The sequence below is a fragment of the Phaethon aethereus genome (genome assembly GCF_964289735.1).
Source record: "Phaethon aethereus genome assembly, chromosome: 8".
NCBI lineage: Eukaryota > Metazoa > Chordata > Aves > Phaethontiformes > Phaethontidae > Phaethon > Phaethon aethereus.
This window is the reverse complement of record NC_138584.1, coordinates 33781030-33805340: the sequence shown is the minus strand read 5'-3', so window position 1 is coordinate 33805340 and position 24311 is coordinate 33781030. Positions and strand designations below refer to the sequence as shown.

At 52.3% G+C, this 24311-nt stretch overlaps 3 protein-coding genes across 3 annotated transcripts in view; 1 reads left to right on the top strand and 2 right to left on the bottom strand.

The window, feature by feature from the left end:
- Positions 1 to 2076: 2076 nt before the first annotated feature.
- INSL5 (insulin like 5) lies at positions 2077 to 3932 on the top strand (the record flags this gene model as incomplete). Its single annotated transcript, XM_082002637.1, has 2 exons — positions 2077 to 2251; positions 3703 to 3932. 2 exons carry the CDS (start codon positions 2077 to 2079, stop codon positions 3930 to 3932), a joined length of 405 nt encoding a protein of 134 aa, XP_081858763.1.
- Positions 3933 to 5429: 1497 nt separating this feature from the next.
- Positions 5430 to 6956, bottom strand: DYNLT5 (dynein light chain Tctex-type family member 5; the record flags this gene model as incomplete). The annotated part of the gene is made up of 3 exons (XM_082003091.1): positions 5430 to 5633; positions 6517 to 6642; positions 6891 to 6956. The coding sequence occupies 3 exons, from the start codon at positions 6954 to 6956 to the stop codon at positions 5430 to 5432; spliced, it is 396 nt and encodes a 131-aa protein (XP_081859217.1).
- Positions 6957 to 13927: 6971 nt separating this feature from the next.
- The window catches only part of SGIP1 (SH3GL interacting endocytic adaptor 1), a gene marked incomplete at both ends in the record, with an annotated part of 52533 nt that continues 42149 nt past the window's right edge, over positions 13928 to 24311 (bottom strand). Inside the window, 8 exons of the mRNA XM_082003090.1 lie at positions 13928 to 13950; positions 14292 to 14456; positions 15048 to 15112; positions 15698 to 15900; positions 16193 to 16325; positions 16922 to 17077; positions 17491 to 17602; positions 22646 to 22705. Of these exons, the coding sequence (XP_081859216.1) occupies positions 13928 to 13950; positions 14292 to 14456; positions 15048 to 15112; positions 15698 to 15900; positions 16193 to 16325; positions 16922 to 17077; positions 17491 to 17602; positions 22646 to 22705 (917 nt within the window). The remainder of the gene's footprint in view (positions 13951 to 14291; positions 14457 to 15047; positions 15113 to 15697; positions 15901 to 16192; positions 16326 to 16921; positions 17078 to 17490; positions 17603 to 22645; positions 22706 to 24311) is intronic.

Below are 24311 nucleotides of genomic sequence, written 5' to 3'. Positions count from 1 at the left end.
AACTGCCGCTGAGGGGGAAAGCCGAGCTCTGAGTGGCATCAGGTACTCCTGTGAGCTGTGGAACACCCCACACCAGGTGAAAGTAGAGACCGATTTTTTCAACTCCTGACAAGTTAGGATAATGTAAAATTGCAGTTTAAATTCACTCTGTTCCACACTGACCCTTTCTTGAAAGCTCCTCACGTGAGGTAACAGTGGTCCCAAGGCAAGGATTGACTTTTGCAGCTCTGGAAGCCAGAGCTGTGTTTTTTGAGGTCACCTCCCCCAGCCCACCCCCAGCAGCTGGAAAGCAGAAAGCTGCTGGCAATGTTTGCTCAGGCCTGCACTGCTGCTTGTCTTTTTTGGGGGCAGATGAGAAGAAACAGAAAAAAGCACCCAGCTAGCCAGCCACCAGCTGGACCATGGAGCGAGACATGTATTTTATAGATACAGAACGTTCAGGCTCTCTCATTAGCCTGACAATAAACATCCAACATTTAAACACATCACTGAAGTTAAAGATCATTTGTGATGCATTAACATTCACTTCCTTCTGTGTTCTGCACATTTTACGGTGGACATGCAAGCTTACCCTTGACATAAAATTAATCTTTGAGCGTTTGAAAGACAGACACCCATTAAGGTGAATCATGCGTTAATCATTACTACAAATCTGGACAAAATACACCATATATTTTCCATCGGTGGGCATGACTGTTTACTTACTGATGCTACTGGTAAAAAACAAGCTTTCTGGCAAGGCTGTAATACATCGTAATTCACCCTGCACATCGTGTACACTAATTAGCTGTAACATTATGGTGCTGGAAAACACTTGTGGTGCTAGGAAGTGTTAAAGATCTCCAGAGCTCCTCATGTATTTTGTTCTTAAACATGGAATTTCTGACCTCATAATTGACAATTTCTCCTTGAGGCATTTTATGGGAAGACTTTTTTATAGAAGCTTAGAGCAACTGCAGCCAACAACATCCATGGCAGCGTAACCAATCTACTAACCCCTGCTCCCAGAGCACAGTAACACTGCTCCATGCCACTTCAGTGAACCCACTTCTGTCTTTCAGATTTTACCAAAAGGAAAAGGACGGCCAGGATGCCGATCTGTAATTATTCTGTGCTTTGCTTAGAGCCTCTCCCTCGCTTTTCTATGCCTTTTTGGACAATGGCCACATCCAGAGGCAGCCGAGCCACGTGAGCCGTGCGGCTGCAGTGGAGCTACTTCACTGCATCTGGGTATCTGCGAGGCAAATACCTATGGCCGCAAGCTGTCAGACAACTACATTGCTCTCTACAGTCTGTTACAGACAATTCACTGCTCCCAAATGCTCGGCGTGCTGCAGGAGCGCATCCTGTCACATAGCATGCCAGGAATCACAGCAAGGCATTTGCAGGCTTGGATGCCCACATTTGCCACAAAAACCCCCTCACCATGTGATTTTGTCATGAGTGACTGCCTGGCGCTGGCAGATTCCTCTGAAGCACCCACAGTTACCAGCTTGACAAGAGGATGGTTGGCAAGAGAACAAGACAGGGGTCACGAGGAGGTACGCAACTGTGGACACCACTGGACATTTTTCATCCTTTTAGTTTAGGATCACTAGCAGAAAAAGACCCAGCGTTGCTTAAACTATGGTAACGGGCTTGACCGGGCAGCAGGCTGCAGTAGCACAGCTGTGTGGGAAACACACAGAGACAAAACCCATTATCTACAAATCATGTCATAAACACCCTTTTGTTTTTGCAGAACATACACATTAACAGTATTGATCTAAGCCTGTACCCTATAAACATGTTATACTACATGTATTCCTCTAGTAAAGTCGTCAGGCAGTCTTAAGAAGTCTTTAATACCTGACCAAAATCCCAGCACAAATCCTAAAGCACTTAAAACATTACAGGAAACAAGCGATTAACTTGTTTTTAGCAAACATTAAGTCATCCTCAGAATGAGCTGTTATACTCAGTGGAGCGGATGGGCTGCCAGTATAAATGTGAGAATTTCAGGAGAACTCCCCACCTCGGCCTCGCAGATCCCTCCTGCCCTGCCGACACCCAGCCTCACAGCACCACGCCTGCAGAATGAGGGGCACACTGCCAGCGCTGGCCTTGCTCGCTCTCCTGATTGCGGCACGTGAAGGAAAAGGCGAAGGAAACACCGTGAAGCTCTGCGGGAGAGACTTCATCAGAGCCATCGTCTTCACCTGCGGTGGCTCTCGGTGGAAAAGGCATTTGACTGATTATCACTACCTGTTCGGTAAGTACTAATGAATGCGTTACAGGCTTGTCACCCCCCACACGGCATGCCTAGCTCCGAGGGGATTTGGAAGAGCCAAATCACCTGCAGGCTGCAGCTAAGGGCAGAGCTCTGCCCTTGGCTTCTGCTGCGCCCCTAAGTACATGCATCTCAAGCATGAACAGCATGGGTTTTGCTTTGAGACAGCAAGTGGTGCAACTTCACGATTTTTGTTTGCTTGCAGCTTGCTTGGCTTCGCTCAGTGTGCTATTTTGCTAAATAAAAACTACTTAGATCAAGATTTTCCAAATCAATCTGAGGAGCCACGAGTTAAGCCCAAGGCTATCACTGAAAATCTCTATGCCATGACACTTTAAATGTCAGAGACAAGCTTTGCTGCAGTCAATGCAAGTTTTTTACCATTTGTCTTGAGCAGGACACACCACTTTCCCTACTAGAAGCCAGAAACTTTGTTACAACTTAAGAATACTATAATTAAAGGATGTTAAATATACACTCTGCAATTTAAGTATCTTTACATGGTGTTGTATATAGAATTCTAGAATGGTTTGGGTTGGAAGGGACCTTTGGTCATCTCGTCCAACGCCCCTGCAGTGATCAGGGACATCTTCAACTACAGCAGGTTGCTCAGGTTTTGACTCTCTAAAAATGTGCACAGTCAAAAAATTCAGCCATTACATGCACTGCTAGAAATTCATACTGTGGTATGTTAAAGTAACTGGAAAAAAGAAAATAAGGCAGATGACAGGAACACAGGCTTTCTACACTTTCCATGCAGTAACATCTGCCTTTTTTGAAAATCCTATTGTAGCAGCAGCTTTAAACAAACATGAAAAGCGATGCCACCTGCAACACCCCACCTGAGAGTCTGTTAAAGGAGAAGAAACCCCCACTGCTGAACTAAGCGAAATAACTTCTATACCTTTGTAAACTCCACAAGGCAGCACCCAATTGTACTGCTGTATTTAAAGTGCACATGAATCGCAAGTGTAATTTAAGTGGGAACATCCAGGAACTTTTAAATTGTGGGCTATCTGTTGCCTTACATAAGATCTGTATTTCAGGAAACCCACAGGCAGTTCCAGGTTAAACAGGCTGGTCAAGCGCCACTGACACATTAAATCACCGTTTTACCCTTTGAAGCAATTATATCAGTATAAGACTGACAAGGCAACTATTCCTACAAAGAACACTCTTCAATGTAAATCCATAAATTACTAGCTTTTTAACATGTTAATCACAGAATGCATACCTTGTGTATCCATTTTAATACTGCCTTGGTGAGAAGTCAGTGATCCGGTACATCTTGCTTCTTCACATCAGAAACACGGAGGGCAATGCTTTCAGCTCCCTGGCTGTAGGCTGGTCTGTCTTTCTAGTAAAGATACATATTATGAACTACTCATGATTCCATGACTTCCAGTTTTTAGCTTCTAATTTTTATGTGACAGAGAGTGAAAATCCCCTGCCTTTCTCACAAGAGAATGGTGATGCCAGCTCCTCGATGTACAGGGACCAGAGGCCGGAGACTGACAGCGAGGAAATCCACAACATCAAGCCTGAGACCGAGCAACGCACCAGGAAAACGTCTATGCTAAAAAAGCGCGAAGTAGCCAAGCTGCTTACCACATCCTGCTGCAGCATCGGCTGCAATGAGAGAGACATCAGTTCCCTGTGCTAAAACGCAGCAGATGCTGACAAGGTTCAATGTCAGGGCTTTCATGTATTGTAATCATGACATAAACCACAATTATTTCTGTTGTATTCTTTAATTGTACCTTTATTCTTTGCAGTATACGAGGGAGTAAAGGCTGAATGTTAAGCGCTATAGTGCAAACCAGGAAACGGCTACAATGACAGCTCAGGTTGGGTTGTCTGGATGCCACAAAGCGTTTAAACTTTTAGTCACGAGTACAAATATTTCTTCCCATCTAACTACTGTTCTAGTTTCAGTTTTGCACATAAAGTGTAATAAAATATGCAATTTATTAGATGCTTGTTCTCTTACTTACAAAAACCCAACAGCAGGTTTCAGCTGTGAAACATGGGTAGCAAAAAGTCAGTCTTCAGAATCATGATAAAGCTGAGGCAGCGCAGATAGCTCTGCGCAGCGTGTCATGCTGCGGGGCCCGTGAGCCAGACCCCACCAGAGCAGGGGGAAGGGCTGCAGCAGAGGAGACCTGTGATCAGTCAGCACTGGCCCCTAAACAGGGCTGGCGGTAGCCGTGGTTTATTTCCTGTTCCAGCTGCTTCCAGTAACGTCTACCCGAGGTCCTACCTAGGGGACAGTTATTCTGCACTCAGGGAGATCAGAAATACACCTCTGAGCTCAGAGGTGTATTTCTGAGCTCTTACCTATAGGCAGGTATCAGCTGAGAACCCCAATTCAGCTTTTCTGGGGCTAGATTAAAGCACCTTTAAAAGAAGGGCCCAGACATGTCAGATCTAGGTACTCTAAACATGACATAATTTGAAGGTTTCAGCTTTTTTCAAACATTTCACTTGATTTCAAGCACGATGGGACAGAGCTAGTCTTCTCCAAGCAGAACTAACCACCTTCTCTGCACTCAGGGCTTTCCTTGGGGCTCAGGGACAGCCAGCCCCCGACAAGCAAAGCTCCTGACTCCCGCGCTCTCCGCTGCCCTCCTGCTGCAGGGCCCGCCCGGGGCACCTCTGGTTTGGAGGCACCCCTCCGTCCCCAAGCAGGGCAAGAGAACTTGCAGCACCGAGCTATTGCGGCTCGGTGGACACAGCATCTGCAATACAGTGCGTGCACGGAGACGGGGCCATGAGGCCTGGCACGTGCTTAACTGTCCTCAAACGCCACTCTACAGGGAGGGTTTTAAAATTGCTTTGTTTTACTTTCCAAAAGTCCCTCTGTGGTTTCTACTTGGGGAATCATATAGTGAGGGCAAATTCAGGGAGAAAAAAGTATTACAGGGATAGCCAGTTCTGAAAGCAGCTAGAATCAGGTGCAAAAAGGCATTTCACAGAGAATCACTGCCCAGAGAAAGCTCTGGGAAATAAAATTATTACATTCACCACCAAAAGGCTTACGGTAACCATGTTTCAAAACAGGTGAAAGTTGCCTTGGTCCTTCGCAACCATTTTCAACAACAGAAAGAGGAAGAGTTAGGATGAATATTCATTTCTCCTACTGTTAAACTCAGCTACCTCCTTATTCAACATAGACAGCATAGACATTTGCAAGAGCAAACAGCGAAGTGTTCTTGAACACATACGACGAAAATGTATCACTCGCAGGATCCCACAGGCACCGGCTTCCGATTTGCATGCTCTGCTCATTCAGCTGCCCAATATGTGTCACCACAACAATCTTGTACCTCGGTATCATAAGGTCTTTTACCCGAGCTTTAATAACCTGCAAGAGAAAAACACGTTTAGACCCTAGTGGTGAGCTCTCTTTACAGGGGATGCTCAGTGATTTGTTTTTCTGGGACAGACAAGTGCAAGCATTCCAGTACCAAGCCTTTGCAACAATCCTGATGACAAGCTTTGAACTGCAGCATTTGAAACATCTGCTGCAAACTCCCCCAGCCCTGTGGACGGGTGGCATGCACGCTGCTGCGGTCATTTCACGAGAGAACCAACACTTCCATCTGCTAAAAAGCGGCACACCTTCCTGCTGCACTACTGAAATGCAAGCACAGATGTTAAAAAAGGAGTTACTGTACGTGAATATCATATTCTCCTCCGTATGTGTTCATAGTTACCTGCTGAGTAAGGAAAGGAAAAGCAGACAGTATTGCTTTCTTAATGCGGGTGAGCTCTTCTGGGCCAAATCAGCCGAAAGGCTGAAGGCTTAGGACAGTCTTTTCTCATCAGCATCAGCAGCAAGACTGGATTTAACCGACAAGGAGCTTGCACATGTCGCGGTGCAGAATTCAGCCACTACTATAACTGGCCTATTTTGGAAAGGTCTGATACATACTTAAAACTTATTAATGGCATTTCAGGACAGAGCAACCTCAGCGTGGAATTTTTACTGAACCACGTGCTTGGTCAGAGCTTGAACAAACCTTATCATTAACTTGTATAAGCCTGCACCTGCCTCAGACCAACCCTTGATGCATCCCGACGGCCTCCTCCCACATTTGTTTTACGCTTGATTTTTCCGTCTGGGCACCTCCCCGCCCTGACAGCCACCTCCCCGCCCTGACAGCCACCTCCCCGCCCTGACAGCCACCTCCCCGACACGCCGTCGAGGACAAAATGGCCACCTCGTGCCTCGAGCGCAGCGGTACCTCAGCGATGTCCTTCACCATGTCCCTGCACCGGGTCGGCTCGTAGGGCTGCTCCCTCAGGTAACTGCCCAACACATCCTTCAAGATAGCCTCCACCGCCGCCGCCGGGAAACGCTTGGGGGGCACCTGAGGGGCAGGCGGTGAGGTTAAGCTCGCTTTTCTGAAGGGAAAACCCACCGCGCCGGATTAGCCAAGAAGAAAGTGCCTCGGAGCTCCCCCTCGTCCCGTCCCGAAGCCCCCGGCCCTGAGACCTACCCGAGCGAGAACCACCGCCGGCCGCGCCGCCATGCATCCCCCCGCCGCGGCTGAGGGGGAGGCGGAAATGGCGGGAGGGCGGTGGCCGGCGCCGCCCCGCGGCCGCCGGCAGCCGGTACCGCCGCGCTGCCGCGCCGGTGCATTCGCGCCCAGCCCGAGGGGATGTCACCGGCCCGGGCCGCCATGGCCCCCTCCCCACGGCTCCGTGGCCCCGCAGACCTCCTGTGTCCCGCAGCACACGCAGCCTCTGCTGGTCCTGTGTGTGCCTACGGCCCCCGCCGTGTCCCCACGGGCTCTGTGGGTGCCTGGGTGTCCCTATAGCCCACGCAGGTCCCCACGGCTCCCCATGTGCCACTAAAGACCCCAGGGGTCCCCATGGCTTCCGCACATCCCCACAAGTCCCCCACGTATCATCACGGCCTTTGCGGGTCCCTGCAAATCCTCATGGCTTCCACGGGTCCCCGGATGTCCCCGTTGCCCCTGTGGCCTCCATGCATCCCCACAGACCCCACGTGTCCCCACGTGTCCCCACAGCTCCCTTCCGTCCACATGGCACTGGGGGGTCCCTGCAACCTCCACAGGTCCCCATGGTCCCCACATGTCACCATGGCCTCCCGCATGTGCCTACATACCCCATGTGTCCCTATGGCCTCCACAGGTCCCCACACGCCCCTACAGACCCACAGAGGTCCCCATGTGTCCCTACAGCCCCCATGGCCCCCACATGTCCCCATAGCCTACAGCCCCCAGGTGTCCCTATGGCCTCCACAGGTCCCCATGGCACCCACGGGCCCCTAAATCCCCAATATGTCCCCATGGTCTCCGTGGGTCCCCTCAGCTCCCACAGGCCCTCACAGCCATGGTCCCCACAGCCTCCCTGCATCTCCACCTCCACATGTCCCCACACGCCAACCCCAACCTGTCCCCAGGCCGGGAAGCCGGGCGCGGCTCAGGCAGCAACGACATTTTGGGCCTGGGACGTGGCGGCCCTGTTACCGCTGCCCGGCTCCTCTGGGTGCTCCTGCACGTGCAAGCAAAGCTCGCTCAGAAAAAGCAGCGTTTTACGGTTTGTCTTTATTTTCGAGGGGAAAAAAAAAAATCACATTTAAATTGCAACTCAATCGGGTATTTAATGTGGTTCTTATGTATAGAACGAATAAACTGTGTTCTGACATGGGGATTTACTTGTTGCAACTTTATGCGTGGTAAATAATTGCATATTCAAGATTTTGTGAAATGGGTGACGGGGAGAATGGAGGAGAGACATTTATAAAAAACATTATTTACAAAAATGATATCCACATAGTCGTATTCTAATCTATAAGGCAAGTAACATTTAAAATATGTTGTTTCATGATTATCTTCGACAAGTCAATACAACACATTCATATTACCAGCGGTCAAATACAAAGCTTTGCTGCGATAGTCCGTGTGCAACAAACCTGTACGTCTTTTACAGCTTTTTCTCTGAGAACAGTAGGTAAGCAGCAAAGCTTTCATCACAGACTAAGCAGTTCCTAGGCCATCGTAGACTAAAGGTATAATATATCTCATTGCACGTTTAGGCAAAAAAGGCCAGCCATTAGTTAACTTATTTAACTTAAATCTTAAAAATAGACCTGTGTATCTTGATCCACAAATATTTATAGACATTTTATACATGAGGGAGTTCATAAAATGATACGGGGTGATACCCTGGGAAAATTCAGTTCGCTTCTGGGGCTTCCTCTGGGTTCAGAGGTGTCACGGCGAGGCTCTCCTGCGCCCCGTGCCCTCCACCCACCAGCCCACGGCTGCAGGACCGGAGCTTCAAACCACAACCCGACTCGATTCCTCTCTCAGGCCACGACTAACCTCTCCATACGTTTTATGCCGTCAAAGCAACGGGGTGATTTCACCAACCTTAGAGCGTTTTGGAGCGGAAAACCCCTCCCGCGTGGATCACGAACCCAACAGCAGGACGGCATGTCTGCAGCGATTCACGCTCTGTCCAGAAAGAGAGATTTCTAACAGAGGAATAAGATACTCCGAACTAAAACCTGGCGTGTTTTATCCCAAACTGCTTGGCCGGTGAAGTCCTGCCTGTGCGCAAACCTTTGAAGAGCATCGTCACACTAACACCTGCGATTTTCAAGAACAACTGTTGGCAGCGTTACGTCCCTCCCGAAGTGACCGGGGAGGTCACGCAGGAGGTGGGGGGGTATTTCTGCAGATCTTTTTCTAGCCTTGCAACGGCATAAGAATTAAAATACTGATGATCATAAAAACTCCCCGGCTCTGCAAGAATTATTTTCCTTGGGAAATGGTGAGAAAAAGAAGAAAAGAAGAATTCTGGCTATGGAATAAAATCTTTGAGACAGTAATTTCTTACCGGGGAAGTACAATGTGATGATGTTATGTATTTTGGTCGTGGTAAGCTGCAAAATTAAGGTTTTTAACCAAGACATTTTCACATAAAAACAGCAAAAGGGTAGCGAAAAAAATCACTCCATATTCAGCGTATTGAAGTGGCTTTTTCAAGTAGATTTTGGGTATTTGGGAAACAGACCCATGGGCCGTATTTCCAAAAAAAAGGTAAAATGGAGCAGGATTCCTCTGCAACACAGAACTGGCGGGCACAGGAACCGCACCGCTGCCGAAGGAGACGGAGAACCAAGGGAGAGGTCCGAGGAGGACTGAACTTTTTTAGCAAAAGCTGTTTGGCTCTCTCTTACGTCGTTTAAAAACATGACACCTTTTCATTGCAGCTCAGCCATTGAAAAATGCTTCTGCTGCAAGAAAGTGAAGCGGTGACTCTTCACGTGATGCTCGTGCCGCAGGAATCTCTGCGGCTGCGGTTCCATGGAGTGCCATCACCGGCTGGTTTGAACCACCCAGAATTAGCTAAAGGAATACAAGGGTGACGTGTGGCGGCACGGGCGGCACCGCAAGGTTTCCGCGGGGATCTCGGTGGGAAAATAATCACCCGCGCAAGAGCTGACCGATTTTTACAGCTGGGCGCTGAACAACTACCCCGGGTCTCTGTGATCACGTTGAAAGGAGAAGGCAGACGGGTCTCGCCTGCAGGTGTGCGTGGCTTCAAAATGGTAAGTTTAAGCAGCATATTCCTCTGCTGTTCCCCATGCAGCCCAAACCCTGGGCACTGCCGCGAGGGATACCCCGACAGCATCCCGCAGCGAGGGTGTGCCGGTGCCTGCAGCCTGCCTGGGAAACTGCCTTCTCTCCCCATCCCTGGCCAAAACGGGATGTCATTTTAACATAAACTTTTTCCCCCCACCACCACCTGTGTTTTAAAAAACCTCTAACAGATAAATCCTGAAAGGGCGTGCTGAAGCCAAAATGAATTTAACTGAAATACCGAATAACAGCACTAACATCTTTAAGTCCAGCCTGCGTCGGGAGGAGCGCGCGGTTGTGTAACTTCCTCGGTACAAGATCGCGCTCGTGTGACAAAGCTTTTGCGAGTGAAGCCACACACGTACGCACTGAGAGCTCACACCAGCTGGGCAGGAATAGGAGTTTAATGGACAGCGGCCTTACAGCAAAAATAAGAAGCAGCTTTATAACAGGGGAGCGATATTTATGAACAAATGCAAACACCAAATGAAAAGCTTATTATTTGGTAGTATTTCATACTACTGAGCAATTTCATAGTTATTAAGAAATATCGCTAAAGTAGAAAATTGGTCTGAAACATCTCCTGTGAGGAGCACCATAAGCCGGCTGAGAATCGTGAATATTTGCAACAAACAGAAGAAGAAAAGTTGCAAAAAAAAAAAAAAAAAGAGTTCCTGCTCCTAATAACTAAAGACCCAAGTCTGCAAGTGGGGAAAAACACTCTCCGTCCATCCATGGGCACCTTGACCCTGCAGGCGTGGGCAGCTGGCGGCTACCGGGCACCCCAGAGGAAAATCCCTCGGGAGAGAGGTGGCTGAGGACACAGTCTAAAGGGACAGGTCCTTGGAAGGAACCAAGCCAAAACCTTTCTGTGCATGCATCACACCTACTTATTACTTGAACGCCTCCTTTATCTTCTTTTTTTCACTCAGACAGTTAGATCCGAGTGCTGCTGAGTTAAGGGGTGCCAGTGCTGGGCAGTGCCGGAGGGCTGAGCCCCCTTTTCAGCCTCAGCCCGACTTGGCCAAAGAGCTGCTGGACTCAGAAGCAGAGCACCCATGCTGAGCTCTAGAAACGCGGGTGACCTACAGGCAACCGAGTCGCCGCTGCCTCTTCAACGCCCTGCTGACGTACCTGCCCTCGCTAGCAGGCAGGGAGTACCGAACAGATGCATTCCCTGAAGATACGTGGGTTTTCCTGCCTAAAAGCGGAGGTGAAGCCTGCAGAGCTTGAGTGCCCTGAACGCAACAGGGCAGCGCATCCCCCGTACCCCCTCCGGAGCCTGGGGCTCTCGCCGCTCCTACAGAAGCTGGAACTGGGGATAAGCATCCCTATATGTGCCCCTACCTGGTGCTCTGAATTTAAGTCTGGTACGTCCCAAGCTGCTGCCCATGATCTTTTTTCCGCTGACAGCTTCTCAAAGCCAGGCAGAAAGCAGACCAGGCTCCGGCACTTCAGACTTAGAAACGCCACTGGTCTGTTCCCCCGCCCCACGCAGGGTAACGCCGGGGTGCCGCGCTCGGACGGCATGCGCGAAGACAAACACCCGACCAAAATAAGCATCTGCCTCTCTGCTCAGACACCAAACAGGGCAGGAGAAGCAAACCGTCAGCGCGGACTGGCATCTCCTTGCAAAGGAGTCCAGAAGGGCGGTCGTGCCGGGAGGGAAAGCAGAGACCTGCAGTTCAACGCTCCTGAGCAAACAAACGCCCAGCGAACCGAAATGCTATGCGAAAAATTGGCAACGGCAGCATGCGGAAAAACCTGTCCCAAACCGCTGGTTTTGGTCCCAGTGTCGCGGGCTGGGAATAGCTTTTTTGTGTCACCTGCCAGCGGCCGGAGGGGGACCGTGTCCCCGCGGGGCTGCGAGTGTGCCGGCACAGTGAGTCAGGTCTGCCAGGCAATTCGCCCCAGAAAGGGTAAAATCTCATCTCTCTACCCAGGCCACGGGGGCTGCATCCCAGCACCGCCACGCAGCCGGAAAAAGTGACTCCGTTTTGTGGGACAGCACAAATGGGACAAGTTTGGGAGCTTTGGGCTATGGGTTTGTTTTGTTTAAAAAGCATTTAAAAACCCAATGCTAATGTAAACACCTTGTCTCTCAAATGGAATATAAAGTAAAATATCTATGCTCTGGCAATATTTACAGTATAAAATCCTTATTTTCAGGACTATGACATAGATCTCTTTTGGAAAAATGAGTTTATAACAATTGTACACCGCATGAACCAATTACGCAAAAACTGATTCTTAGATTTTGCCCTATATTCCTGTGTCAGAAAGGGGTAGGTTACACAGTTTGTACGTATTTCCATTTCAGGGGGAAAATTATTAATGGAATTGAACGCTCCATCCAGGAGTACTGGCAAGTTTACTTTCAAAAACTGCAAAGATGTATGAAGTTGCAAACTGAATTGTGCTTTTACTTCTGTGTTGATACCTTTTGTGAGCATGCACGCAACTCAGCCACCCTATCATATGTACGTCAGTCTGGACACACAGCTGAAATAGCTCCAGATTTCCTAATTTTCTGTTAAGATGGGCACGGATTTCTGTTTTCTTACATCACTCCAAATTGCTCTGTGAGCAAGCACCTTCCAACATGCACAGTCTGAAGTTTCCCAACGCAAACGCACAAGCTTAATCCTGGCAACATTTGTGACTGTAAAATTAGCACTATTCGTCATCTTACACATTTCTAAAGTCCCCAGCGCCCCGTTCAGCGGATGCTCCTATGCTTCTCCGCGCATCTGAACAACAACTGCGTTTAATTTCCAAAATTACCTAGAAATCAAACGCTGCGCCGGCGACGCACGGAGAGGAGCAGCGCAGGAGCCCGGCTCCGAGCCCGCGTCCCCTCAGGGAAAACACAGAGGGACAGTTTTTCCCCTGCAGCCTCCAGTTTAGCACTTTTGGGTGTTTTCCCGTCTCCACGAGACAGCTGCTCCGGATGCCAGCGAGGCGGGCTCCGGCACCGGCCCCGGCCAGCGCTGGCTGTCCCACCGTTGTCCTCTGTTTGTGTACGTACGCTTTCCTGCCTAGCTGGTAAAATGAAAAGGCTGCGTGTCTTTAAAGCGTTTTCTCAACCCGTAGGGCTTTCGAAAATTGGGGGGAAAAAAAGGAAAAAAGCGAGCAAAGGAACGTAGAAATGCAACCGAAAATCTGGGGACTGCTCGGAAAAGGTGCCCTTAAAAACAGCAAGAACTTTTTGGGACAGTGCTGTAAGCTCAGAGTTGCGACCCAGCCTCTTTGCCTGCTCATCTCCTTAGCTGTGCCACTGCAAAATGTAAGGGCGAGGGGCAAAGAGAAGCGCCGGCGCTCCTGGCGCTTCATCTGTGGCTGTCAGAGAACAAGGGCACGTTCATGGAGGTTTCCTGTAATGGAAATTTGACGTAAATACTGATATTTTTTTCTGCTTTTTGCTGGGAGACTGTATTAGGAACCTCCACATTTACAGCAATATTTTTCTGGAGTTCAACCGGCTAAACTTGAAGATAGAGCTTTTTATTCATCACTGAGAGACATACTAAGGACTGAAGAAAAAGTAAATCAGCATGTCGGTTCTACTTTACTCTCTCTTTATGAGGCACCCCCTTCATAACAGCTATCAGTATTGTATTTAAATCGTATATATTGACAAAATGTAATCTACCTCTGTAAGCATTGTGCCATTCAACAGTACTACTATTAAATTTATATACCACAGTTTAAATTACATCCATTTCATGAATGGTAAAATGCTAAAACTCAAGTGTCTAACTGCCAAAATACAGCCTTACTGGAATGAGTACAATTTACAAATACAATAATTACATTTTAAAACCATTAACAATGTTACATCTAGAAGTAAATACTGTAGGACTGGTCAAGACGGTGTTTTCCAAGGAAAAAATGCTGAAAGTTGTCGACACTTCCAACAGAAAGGTCCCGAGAGCAGGATTTAGTTCATTTTCCTTAAACTGTAATTAAAACCCGTTCCACGCACAGCAGTCCTTGGGCATTTTCCGTATTATTTTCCACGGACTTGCATAAGCTTCCATCAGTTATCGGCCAAGTATTTACCTAGAAATGGGATCAGAAATGAGCTGCGGGGAGGGAGCAGCCCCAGTTCCCGGGGGATGGCTGCCCACCTCCGCCGGTCCCCGCACCCATGGCCGCGCTGCTGCCCCGCACGAGCAGCACACGGAAAAATACTCGTCTTCCTATGCAGCAATGGGGCAGAAGTAAAAATATTTTTATTTCTCTGCAGCAACAGGGCAAAAGCTTTTCCTGGAGAACCCCGGACCTTGCCTTTCATGCAGGACCCACGAGCAGAAAAAAAGCCCATGAAATTCCCAGCACAGCTGGAGGGGACCGTCAGCGACACTGCCATCCCAAAGAGCAGCCGCCGGCGAGGCACCTACCTGCCGCAAACCTCTTCTTGATGAGCGAGAAGCGGTAGCCGGCGCCGACGAGCTCGATGTCGCAGCTGGACAGCGTGCTCCCCTCGCTGGTGAACTGCACGGCCAGGGGGGCCGGGGTGCTCGGCCCCTCCGAGAGCTGGAATCGGGCCAGTAGCGACCCCACACCTGCAATTTAAAAGTCCCGCGGCAGACCCTTACAAGCCCGCAGAGGCACCGCCGCGCATCCCAGGGCCAGGTTCGCCGGCCAAGGCCATGAGGTGCCCGAAGTGGCGCAAGCGAAGCCCACTCCCACGGTGGTACCTGAGCCAGCAGCATCCCCCCCCCGGGGGGGGGTGGGCAGAGGTCAACCCACTCCTCCTCCCAGCAGATTTTTATTTTTCAGGCTCCCCAGCGGTACAGAGCGGCCGAGCTGCGTGGGTGACACACAAAGTGACCCGTGGGAGGCTGCGGTCCCCCCGACGGGGATGCAATGCGGGGCCTCAGCCTTCAAATGCGGAGAGGGTCAACAGAGCAAAGGACTTGGCAAACAACCGCGTCCAAAGCCGGTGTGTTAATACCCTTCCGTGATGCCAGAGAGGTTGGCAAAACAGTGGCGCATATCCCGGCTTTTCAAAGCCCTCTGCTCCTAGCTTTAATTAGCATCCTCCCCCGGCAAGCGCCCGCAGGAGCCTGTGTGCCCAGACTTGTGTGCAGGCACGATAAACGGGTTAGCGTCTGAGCCTTCAGAATTAGTAACGTGCACTTTTGCGGGATTACCTCCATTTTCTGACTTCTGGGAGATGTCAGGGATCTTCCACAATATCCTTTGCTGTTCGGCATTCCTAAAAACACATGAAGAAAAAGAGCATTTCTGTAAGGAAACAAGAAATCACGGAGGAGTCGCTTGAATTTTGCTAAAGGCCGTGTGGGCTGGAGGAGCTGCTCCGGCGCCGCTCTCCAGAGCCGCCATTCCGGGAGCTTGGCTTTGACCCAAGCAGGAAAATGCCGCTCTTGCATTGCAGACGAGCGATGGGCAAGACGCAGCGGGGCCGTGCCGTGCCCTGCTTCCCCGCCGCAAGCATGCATGCCCGTGCCTACGGCAGCGACGGCCGTGCATCCCTCTGAGCCCCGGATACAAGCAGCCGAAACACAAAATAAGGGTTGTTGTTCTGCTGCCTGCACGCCTGCGTTCAGCTCCGACCTCTTGCTGGTGCGAACGGCGAGAAAACAAAAATATCGGGGTGGGGCTGCATGCTTCCTCCTGCAAGAGGAGGACAGGTTTGGGTCCCCGGCGTGCCCCCAGCTCCCGCCCGCAGAGGCGTCCCGAGGGCGATGCCGTGCCTGCAGCCAGCAGGCAGGATGGCTGTTTTGGGCAGGGACGTGGCAGAGATAGCAAACGAGCTCTGTGTCGGGTGAGCGGTTCCTACCAGACAGCAGGAGGAAGCACAGCTTGAAGTTTGGTTACTCCTCCGTCGACGGGGACGAGGAACTGGACGTTGTTTAGAGCTACCGGTGTGGTCATTGCCTCTGTATTGTATTTGTAGTCAATGCGGAGGTCAGTGCTTGCAGGGTCACACCGCCAGCTCACTGCAAGGTTTAATGGAGTAGACTGAATACCCTGGGCAGATACCTTCCAAAATGACAGAAAAAACATTTAGTTTCCATAGGGGTGAAGGGAGAAATCCCATTTTACAGACGCGGTAATTGCATTTGGTTTCAGAGGAGACAATACCTTGTATTCTCATAGAAAGTTTGTACTGGGCTCAAAATCAGGCAATCTAGGGACATACAGAAGGGACTAGCGGGGTAGCATGCCCTCCTCTCACGCTATCTCCACTCTGCACTAGCGAAATGCCGCCTTTTACGTCTACGAGTTAAGCGCACATTTTTGGCACAGTTTTGTCTTACAAAAAAAACCCTACCTGGTATTTGAGCATATCCACATTGTAATAGGTGGCTTGTGGTTTCTGTTCCGATACCTTCTTTAGGTGAGTCATCAGATTTGGCATGTTGACCCAGAACTCCTTTGTGTTGGCGTCACTCTGCGTGTTGTCACTGCACGGAGGGAGAATTAACCCTTGGCGTAAGCCGCCTTGGCGGAAGAAAGCTTTTCTACAAAGCATGCAGGACAGCAGCGCCGGCCGCCAGCTGGGACCGCATTTAACCCCACATTTAGAGAAATATGGCCTCCCTCCCGCGCGCCTCTGGCTTGTCCTCAGACACCTCCGGGGAGGCGCAGCAGATGCAAGCTGCAGGTCACAGAATCATGCAGGTTGGAAAAGACCTCTAACATCATGGAGTCCAACCATCAACCCAACACCACCATGGCCACTAAATGTCCCGAAGCGGCACGTCTACACGTTTTGAGGTCATCTCATTTTGCACACAGGAGGTCTTCATGAGCAGAGCGAGGCACAAAACAAGTAAACCCCATCAAAGCACTTGCTCCTCGCTGCTGATGCTCCTCTGCCTGGCAAAGGGGCCGCTCTCAGAGGGAGTACCCTGGCAAATATTTAAGGGCTTGAGAGCATCCTTCCCAAAATCAGGGCAGGCTTCCAAGGAAGATCCTTTGGGCCATGATTTTTTTGGAAAGCACCCTACTTTTCTGGAAACTCGCCTTCCTTTGGGATGCTGGCGAGGCGGGGGCTTACCAGCAGAGGAGCTGGGGGTTTGGCAGGACGTGCTCCAGCCTGTTGTAGTTCAGCACGCGGAAGGTGAGCACCGCCGGAGCGGGGTTGTTGGCAAAGTGTCGGGTGATGCCCGCTGGAAACGACAGCACCATCTCCCCCGTGATCTTCACGATACACCTGCAGCGCCGGACACAGAGACCGAGGCGGGAGGAAACGGGGGGCTCAAAACGCAGCAGGAGGAGAGGGTTTGCGCCAGGGAGGGTGCGGTGACTGCTTCCCACTTCCCACCCACTGTGCCGGGGGAACGAGCCTCGTCCTAAACCAGAGCGAGCTGAAGCAGCAGCCGAGGCTGGCAGCCACCTTGGGATGGGGACCGATGCTCATGGGAACGCCCCAGGAGCACCCTGACCCTGGACCCCCGCCTGGCGCAGTGCACTGGCACCCCAGCGCGCGCATGCCGAGCCCAGAGCACCTCCTCTCCTCCCTCCCCGTCCCTCGAGATGCTCACCAAAGCCTCAACAGCACCCTAAGCCGGTCCCGATCCCAGGACCCCCCGTATCGACACCCAGAACCCGTCGGTTGGCACCTACTTGTTCGGGTCGGCCCCTTTGAAGTACGCGTTGACGGTTTCCGTGAAGGCGGCGGCGACGGGCAGGGTGTCCTGTGCCCCCATGGTGAGGGGGCTGGGTCCCCGCGACGAGCCTGCAACAGCGCAAAAACCTCCACTTCTTATGTGCAGGGAGAAACGGCACCGCTCCCCCCCGGGCCGGGGCAAGGGGTGCTCACCAAGAGCCCCAGCCCAGCTTTATGGGCAAATACTAAGAAAAAAACCCCTCAGGCTTTGGATGAGGCTTTAAAACCATTCTTAAATTATCTTTCTGGCCACCCCCGCCAAAAGCGAGCAAAGAAGATGACGACGCTGCCTGAACTCCCGCCTGCGGGAACCCCAGCCTGCGGGGAGCCCTGCAATTCCCGGCACGCTCCCTCTCCTGCCCGGCGCGCCTGGCAAGCCCCCCGCACGGCGGCTCACCCCCCAGAGCCTACGGTACGCTACGGCAAATCTGCAAACTGCCAGCAGTCTGGAGCAAGGGGGGAGAACGTGGGACTCCGGGTGCAGAAGCTAAAGCAATCAATCTGCGGTTTGTTTGGGTGATTAAAAAAAAGAGGAAAAGCTTGCTTCGGTCGCGCTGTGCGTCCATGGACACTAGCCAGGCTCTAAAATAATTCAGCCCTGCACGGTCACACGCAGGTTTCCCTTTGCCGGCCAGGAACGCCCGTCTCCGAAAACGTTTGAGGATGAAAGCATCACCGCAGGCGTACGCCAGAAGCCCTGGGCGCGGGGGACCACCAAAAGGACGGCGAGCGGGGGCTGCTGGCACAGCAGAGCTCTCCCCCCGGGGACGCTGCCGAAAAACCAGCCGAGGGTTTAGTGTCTTGTCACCCACCTGATGTACAAGGTGCTGATCCCCCGGGCACCCAAAAAAGTCCTGAAGAGGTCACCACCCCTGCCCTGGCACCACCCGTTCTGATCTGTTTTCCTGCTACACGCTGTTTTGGAACCTTTTTCTTTTTAATATCACAGTCTGTACATCAGGTTAAGCACGAGGATTATTTTGCCCCAAACAAACTAAAAAGTAACGGCAAAGGTCTCTGGAGGGGCAGCTTCCCCGGGGACCCCGACACCCCCTTACTCTGTTACCTTCATTTACCGGGTCTGAATCAGGCAGGTGGAACGGGCTACGAACTCAGCCCAGGGTTTTGTGTAGGGCACGCAAGCTGTGCCAGCTCCCGGCACGCTTCTGGTGAGCTCCTGCTTTTCCTCCTGGGCTAGCTTTAAAGTGAATCCCCTCTCTTTTTCTATCTGCTGCTTCCCACCGCTGCCCCGTCGCCGGCTGCTTTTTGCCTCGGCTCTAAGCAATCGGCGTGCAACACGGTCCTGCCTTGCCGCTGCAAATTTTCTGCGAGGAAATTATAGAGTTTGGGTGCAGGAAATCGGGATTCGTGACGTCTCCTGGGGAAAGCGCTTCTGTCGCTTAAATTACGCTTTGAGTTTTGATGGATTCATCGTGAAAAAACGCGGCGTTCGCAGAGGAAGGTTCCTTGCGCCTTACAAATGCATCCATGCGGGCAGTGCGTTAACGTGTAAAACCAAAGCTGCTCCCTCCTAGAGGCACAGATGAGCCTCTCCGGTGCTGAACTTTTCCCTGCAAATGTCTAATGTAGCCTAAAAGGGTGTGAAAAATTAATGTCACCACGCGTCTCCCTCTTCGTCATACATCTTAAGACGGGGGAAGAAGCGGGTCTCAGCCACAGCCCGGAATAACGATGCTCAGTAAGCGCAGCGTGTCCGGCTGTCCCAGCGCACGGGACGGGCAGACTGCGCATCTCACCCGCACACGCCGCGCGCACATTAATTACCCTAACGACGCCGGGGAGGCAGCGTGCGGCTGCCCAAGCTTTCCGCCTTTGAGGACGCAGCCCCGAGCCGTGCATCAGGGGCCCTGCGAACATCCCCTTCAGGAGCAAGACGCTTCACGTCGGCGCCAGCCGCGCGTGAAGGCACGGGCAGCTCCCCGAAAGCACCGGGCACGCGGGTTATCGCAGCCGTAGCTGGCCACGCGGCAGAGGGGACACGCAGGGCCGCGGGGCAGCATCGCAGACTGGTAAGGCATCATATTTTTTAGAAATTCTTTCCATAGATGCCACCGCCGGGTTACCGGAGGGTGCAGAGAGCGCATCCTCGCTCCCCACACCCAGAGCAATGACCCCCCTCTGCGCATCGAATCCGGCCAAACGCAGGCAAGTGGGATGTTCTCATCACATCTCTCACCCCGATATACGGCTGAGATTCAAAAACATCGATGCCGAGTGGCTATAGGGGGTGAAAACGGGGCGTATCACCCAGCAGAGGAACGTCAGGCTTCTCTCGGCCGGGAAGGCGAGGGGAAGGCCGTTAGCCACCCAGCCGCCGCAAAGCCCGCGATCCTCTGCAGTAAAATAATTATTCTTTGGGAGACAAAAAAGAAAACCCTCCCAAACGTACACGCTCCGACTGCAGCTGGCTTTAGCCGAGACCCCGCACCGGAGCATCACACGAGGGGTAGGCGTCTGTCCTGCCTTTTCCCTGGTTTTCAACCTCTCGCTTCTTCCCCCGTTTCTCTGTACGCGTGTGAGACTTCTTCATTCTCCAGAATGAAAAAATCGTACGTGCAAGGATGAAGCAGCTCACCTCGCGTATCCCTATCACCAGGCTCGGGTGGCCTTCGGAAATCGGCACAGAGTTCATCTGAACAGCAACAGCAACAACACTTCCTCCACATTTCTGATCTGGCTTTGAATAAAAATCACGTGGATGAAATGGGCATTCAGGGTTCTCGGTTCCCTCTACTCTTCCCCCACGAACCTATATATTCTTCTCTTAATGGCTTCAGTGACTAAACAGTTTTTTTAACAAAAATTTTAATGTAAAAAGTATACTCTCTCTATTTTAAGCCCTGAAATTCTTCTCCAGAAACTTGAGAGACAAGTCCAGTTAAAGCACATACTGTGGCACGCCTCCGCCAAAAATCTGGCTTTTCAGTGACTGCTTCAGAAGTTATTTTTAGAAACTTTTCATTTTGGCCAAATGACCTGATAATACTGGAGGGGAAAAAAAAAATCCACTTTATGGGGCTTTGGATCCAGCCATAAGCAGCACACCAGGTTCATTCGCCCTACTCTTCCCTACACAGAGGTGGAAAATACAGATGGTGGAGTAAGGACAGCTGAGTCCCTGGTACACAGCTCTGCCTGCGTATCCAGGGGAGCATCACCAAAGCGGCACCGCGTCTTTGCACGCACGAACAAACTACCCCACGTTCTGCAAATACATGGATCTTTGCACAAGAAAAAAAAAAAACCAGCCCAGAAAGAAAAGATTATTTCTCTTCTGGCGTTTCATGCCCTGAGTTACAGATGCCAAACTCAGCAGATCTCCTTTCACCTCCCTAGAGATGAGCATTGAAGCTTAACTTTTTTTTTTTTTAAGTTGGACTCGAAGATTTAGGGATAGGTCAGGAACTACAGCGCGTGGAAGCGCGCCGGCTCCTTCCCGGGACGCGAGATGAGCCCGGAGCCGGTGCCACGCTCCTGCAGCCCCGTCGCTGCGCCGGCCAGCGTGCCCCACGCCGCCGAAAGGAGCAGGGGACAAAGCCACCCCTGCTCTGGGCCGTGCAGGCTGCCGTAACGAAGCACGGCAATTCAAACACACCGTTCGAAAACATTAATAGGCAAAACCCCAAGGGAACCCCCAAACGCTAGACGTGCTGGCAGTGCTGGTGCTAGACCGGGTGAGGAGGAGGAGGAGGAAGCGCGGAGCAGGAGTCAGCGGGGACGCGCGGTGCCGGGGGACGCGGACGGGGGGATAACGCTCGGAGGGGGCTGCTTCGACCCCGCTACCAGCCGGCACAGCCCTCGCCAGCCGCTGCCCTGCCATGCTCAGCTCTTCCCAAAGCGCCGGGCTCCCTGGGTTTTTTCCTGGAAACAGCAAAACGACAACGAGGATGGGGAGGAAGCAGTTCCTCCCCGGCACCCTCCCAGGTCGAAGCTGGGAGCTGCCGTCGGCGCGGGGACCGTCGGCTGCGGCCGATTGAAAGGCAAGAAGCAGCCAACCCCCCCGGCCGCCACCACCTCCATCCCCGCCTTGCGCTCACCAAGACGGGCTTTGCTCCCTGCGCACAAGCAGCCCGCGCTCAGCGGGCGGCAGCGCCGTCCCGGCCGCTCGCTGGAGGGGACCCGCTCCGCGGAGCGCACGCGTCACGGAGAGCGAGACCCACGGGAACCGCGCTGCGGCGTGCCCGGTGCCGGCGGCGTCCCCCGGCTAGCCCCGGCCCGGCTCTGCCCGCAAGCACCGCAACAGCTTCCAAGCGCTTCCTTCGGGGCTTACAGCACCTATTCCTGCCGCTGGCAAGCCTCCCTGCTTTTCTTGTTCTTTTTCTTTTTTTAAAGAAAAATATTGGCACGGTGTCTGCGAGATGAGGCTTCCTCCAAAGCCTCGGGCTCCCGGAGCGGGGCTGGCCGCCCAGGCGCTTGTGCCTCTGCCCTCTCCGAGACGTGACGCTGCCCAGAGAAGCTGCCATCCGCCCCAAAACGGGCTCCTCTCCCCCTGCACCCTCCCCAACGCGCCTCCTCGGCGGCGCGGGACCCCGACACCCGCAACGCCTCCGACCCGGTGGCATTTCCGCTGCGCTTGCTGGCGCTGCCGGCACGCGCCCGAGCCCTCGGCACGGAAAAATCTGATGGGAGGTGGGGAGAGGCCCCCGGCTTGGCAGAGAACCCGTCGCCCGTTGGGTTTTAATTAACCGCCCTGTGCCACAGCCCGCTCAGGGTAACGAGCAGCTCGCGAGGGAGAGTAGAAAGAAGCCCTGGTTGACAGAGTCAAGTTCCTCGGCAGTGCAAGCGGTTTCGCTCTCTGGTTTTCACCACAGTCTCGGTGCGAGAGTATGCTTTTGGGTTTTGGTTGGTTTGGGGTTGGTGGTTTGTTTTTTGTTTTGTTTTTTTTTTTTAATAAATAAACAGGGAAGCAGATCATCGGGACAAATAGCACAAATCAAATCAAAATTATTCTGGTCGAACTTGCGGTGTCGTCTAAGTAGCCGTAGCATTCCACGCGGAACGCCGGACTGGAGCCTTTGCAGGAAACCCCGGGAGTCAGAGAGCAAGAGCAAGGGGAGCAAGTCGTTACCGGGTGTGCTATGCACTACTTACCTTCGAAAGTCAAATAAAACTTTCCTCTGTCAAACCAAACGAGGGAAGGCTGTTCATTCTCTGTATGGCCAGGAGTTGAAGCGGGATGGGAAAGGTTAAGGAGAGGGAGAGAGAAGGACACAGTGTGAGTCACAGAGCAGGACATTTATCTCGCTACGGGGAGGGGACGGGGCGCTGCAAGCCGTTCACGTGCAAGGAAAGGGGGGCTTTTAAACGCTGGTTTTGGCTTAGGAAACAGAAAGCAGAAAGCGAAGCTATGGAAGCCCAGATGGAAGAGTGGTTTTTGCCCACTTGGTAAGGATTTTTGGGGGGGTTCTCTCTTTTTTTTTTTTTTTTGTCTAGAGTAGAAAGAGGCTTCTTGGCTCACGCACGCCGTTAGCGTACTCTAACTGCGCTGATTTTGGCAAACGCGCCTTATCCTCTTCGCCTCCGGCGACGTCTCTGCTGTGCTACAGCAGCGGCAGCAGCGTTTCCCCGGCGGGCTGCTGCAACCGCGCGCCGCACCAGCGTGCAAAATAAGCGACAGTGAAACGTCGGTATTTTCTGTTGCGTTTCAGGACATAAAACTTGCAGATAAACAGACACACGCACACAGAGCAGGAGATGCCTCGCTGGAATTTTTCCTTTCCCATGACAACCACCAGCTCCCTGCACTCACGCCGCCTCAAGAGCCACCTTAGACACCAGGTACTATTGAAATAACTAGGGATAGAGGAGAAGGAAAAAAAAGCGCTTTTTGAGCTGTATAAATCAACCCTTTTGAATTCAGGAGGCGAGAGCCTTTCACCTTGCAGTTCTTTTTTGTCGCTGAGAAACTGTCACGCAAGGTGCTGCGAGCGGTGGGTGCCGGGGCTCAGGCACTCGGGGCACCCGTAGCCACCAGCTCCCAAACCAGATGTCTCGGAAGAGCCCTGCCGGTACGGGACCTGCCGGTACGGGGCCTGCAGGCGTTTCGCAGCGCCTCTGAAACACGGGCAGTTTGTCAATAAAAGCATCGTCTTCTGATAACGCAAGCAGAAGAAACGCAAAGGAAAGAAATAAAAATTAAAAAAAAAAAAAAGAATGACAAAACGAATCCCAAATGAAACCAAGCAGCGCGCTGCACCAACGAACAAAGACAGAGAAGGATTTTAACGAGAGAAAGAAAGGAAGGGGCACTGACACAGAAATAACAGCTTCTTTCTTTGCAGTACGATATTCAGACTGCACATGCGACCACCACAAAAGCAAACCAGGACAGCACGGAGGACAAATAAATGAAGTAACTCTTCCACGGGCTCTTGGACAAACTCCGTTGGACTTTGCCACGGGAAACAAGAGACGGAGAGCGTGGTGGAGACGGACCGGGCGGCAAGCCGAGGGCTGCGGGCAGCCCCAGCCAGGTCAGGGTGTCCCAACCCCTGCCAGCCCCACGGGACCCCCGGTGGTCCCCGACCCGCTGCCGTGCCCACAGACCTGCCCGTCCCTGCCCACGCAGCCCCGCACCTTTCACCTTATCTTCTCCTCTTCCTGCGCCACAAACCCGCGAGCCGGGAGCGCTCCCTCCGCCGCCGCGGGCTCGCGGCCCGGTGCAGCAAGGTGAACGCTGCAGGGATGCTCGCCCAGCGCCGGGGCCCACCCTCGCCCCGGCCGCCTCGGTGAGGACAACGAGGAGGTGCTTGGGCTT